Raw genomic sequence first — 3,136 nt, forward strand, 5'->3', positions numbered from 1 at the left:
ATTATAGTTTTATATTTTATTTTAAAAATTATATAAAATTTAAAAAAATATAAATAAATTATTAACAAAATTATTAATTATAGATTAAAAAGATATATAAAAAAAATCTAATACAAAAAATATTATTTTTGTATTCATAAAATTTATATTGTCATACTAATGTATATAAAACTATGTCAGAAGCAAAACAAATTCTTGATACATTTATGATTAAAGTAATAAAAGAAAGAAACATATAATTATTAATTATGACAAATTTAATTAAAATTAAATAATAATTTTCTATTATACTAATGAAAATAATCAATTCTTTTTAGTATTAACTAATAAGAAGCATATATTTGTATAGAGACAACGATGCGTAGGAGTCGAAAATGTACGCTTACGTGTTGATCACGTAAAATTTAGCATAAATATCACTCTCATAAAATTGTATAATAAATTTGTCAAATATATATAAGAAATCATAAAATGACTTATAAAATAGCATTTTCCATTTAAATAATAAAATCAAAGAAATCAAATTTAGTGACATCCTAAATGAATCCCAAACAAGTAGCACGCGTATAAGAACACATTGCATTTTTTTTAAATAACAACATTTTGTGATATTAACACATCATATAATTTTTGGAAGTTTCACGTTCTTAATAAACGATGTTTTTAATAAATTTTCGTACCAATTTTTATCTTTAATCTTTCTTCAACGCGAACTAGGCGCGTCTCTTCGGCCATGTTACCTCCATGACACTACTGAGTGAGTACATGAACAGAATACAAGGCAGTACGTTCATTCTGTGAATGGATTTTAAACAGGGCCGTATTAAGTTATATATGTACCCAATCTTAAGTAATATGTATAATATGGATTTTTGAAAAAATTTAACGTTTGATTTATAATTAATTAAAACAGAAATAAGAATATAAATATAAATTATAATTATATATAATTTTGTCATTAATTCATCAATTATTCATCATCATTAAAATAATTTCAAGTATTTATTTATAATTATTTTCTCGTAAAAATAATAAATATGAAATAACAATAAGATGAATGTCTGTAATACTTTAATAACAAAATATATAAATCAATACATTATATTATATTACATTATATTTTTTTTGCTCTCACAATGAATGAATTTAATTATTAGAATTTTATTTATATATCTTATTTACAAACATTATTGTATATATATAATATATTTAAATCATAATTACTGAATGAAATATAATGAATATTTAATAATTTAAAATCATTATTATTGAAAAATCATTAAATATAAATTAAATCATAAATATTTAATGATTATTAATATATATATAATTATATGTATCTTTATATATAATATATAATAGCTTATATCTTTTTCATAACAATGATTCTAACAAAATTAAAATTAAATATTTTATATTTTTTATAAAAAATATACTAATATTACAATATGGATATAATAGAGGCTTCATGCTATTTAATATTATTTGCTAAATTTAGTTACTTATATTAAAATATAGTGAATTTAGTAATTTAGATTAAAATATTTTATTATACTGTAAATTTAATCTAGAAAATAGTTCAAAAATAGATTTTGATATTCTTAATTTTGATTAAAAATGTCAGATTGTTTTAAATAATAATAAAATTTTTCCAATTTTTACTTTTGAATTATAAATAATAAAAAAAATGTATAAATAAAATGAAAGAATGAAAAATAAAAAAATGAATGAATGAATGAACAAATTAAGAAATGAAAAAATGAAAGAATGAATGAATAAAATCAATGAAATCAATGAAAAAAGAAAAAAAGAAAACAAATAAGTAAATAAATAAATGTACATATAAATGAATAAACAACATAAAAATTATGAAATGAAAAAAAACGAATTCCATAATATTAATAAAAGGATTATACATTTACATATTAATAAAATCACGTATACATTTTATGAATATTAGAATTGTGATATTAGTTTTTATTGTAAATGTATTTTTTCGATAATATTCATATATATCAGGATAAAATTACTAATCCTATGATTTCCTGTCCTTCTCATCACATTACTCTTAACTATCTATATTCTATCTTTATTTCAATGCGTTAAGTTTGTCTGCCTGTCGTAGAATGAGAACAAACCTCTATGTTGGAGTATAGTTAACTATACTCATGTAAATGGTGAGCCACTTCCTGATGGCGCAATAGCCTGTTTCCTCTCCTCTGCGTTTCTCTTTACTCCTCTTTACTCTTTGTAGAACTCTATAAACTATATTGACTTTCCCTTATTCTTTTAAATCATTCTTTTTTTAAGTCTTTTTTACTAATGTTTCGTTATTTTATTATTATCATTATATAATCATAATAATCATAATGAGATTAAATATATATATATGTAAAAAGTAAAAAACTTTTATAATGAATTAATTCTTTCTATCCGTGTATTTTTTTATGAATAAAAGGAAGAATGATATATTCTTAAAATAATACATATATATTTATATATATTGTAAAATTTATATATATATAAATTTCATAATTTAACGATTAGAAAAATATTCAATTAGAAAAATAAATAATGATAATTAATGTTAGTAAATGGAGAAATTAATATTCAATATAATAAAAATGATAATAATTTCAATATAATAATTTCAATACAATAAAAATGATAATAATTTAAATCTATGAATGATTTTATTAATACATAATGAATGATATAATTACATTGTAATTATATAAAAAAATGAAATATTTTCTATATGATTATTTTTTTTACTATTTTTATAAATAATTTTTTTATAAATAAAATTCAAAAGAAAAGAAAAAGAGAATGATATTAAAATAGAATGATAATATTCAAAGAGATATAAAAATACAAATGATCTTATCACAATACAATAAGATGTTAATTATTTAAATTTCTACTTTATTAAATTATCAATTTAATTATATTTTAATTTTAATTATAACATAAATTATATAAATGTATAATGTTCGCATAAGAATATTTCTGCATTATTTGAATTTATATTAAAATTTATCATGTCTGTTAATTCATTTATATAAAAATTCTATTTAATCAATCAATAAATAATATATTATCACCAATTTATTTATTTTGTTTACAAACTTTCTTT

General features: G+C 17.7%; 1 protein-coding gene across 4 annotated transcripts in view; it reads right to left on the reverse strand.

Moving 5' to 3' along the window:
- LOC102676240 (ras GTPase-activating protein 3) overlaps positions 1-2,331 on the reverse strand; it is an 8,345-nt gene extending 6,014 nt beyond the window's left edge. For 2 of the 4 annotated variants that reach the window (XM_031512619.1, XM_006620186.2), the window contains exons 1-2: positions 2,139-2,331; positions 681-795 (exon numbers count right to left, since the gene is read on the reverse strand). In XM_031512619.1, the coding sequence (XP_031368479.1) occupies positions 681-735 (55 nt within the window). In that variant the 5' untranslated portion in view covers positions 736-795; positions 2,139-2,331. Of the gene's footprint in view, positions 1-680; positions 796-2,138 lie in introns of those variants that run through there. The other 2 variants (XM_006620188.2, XM_006620189.2) reach the window with 2 other exon arrangements.
- Positions 2,332-3,136: the final 805 nt, after the last annotated feature.

The sequence above is a fragment of the Apis dorsata genome, unplaced genomic scaffold, assembly GCF_000469605.1.
Source record: "Apis dorsata unplaced genomic scaffold, Apis dorsata 1.3 scaffold_486, whole genome shotgun sequence".
Taxonomy (NCBI): Eukaryota; Metazoa; Arthropoda; class Insecta; order Hymenoptera; family Apidae; genus Apis; species Apis dorsata.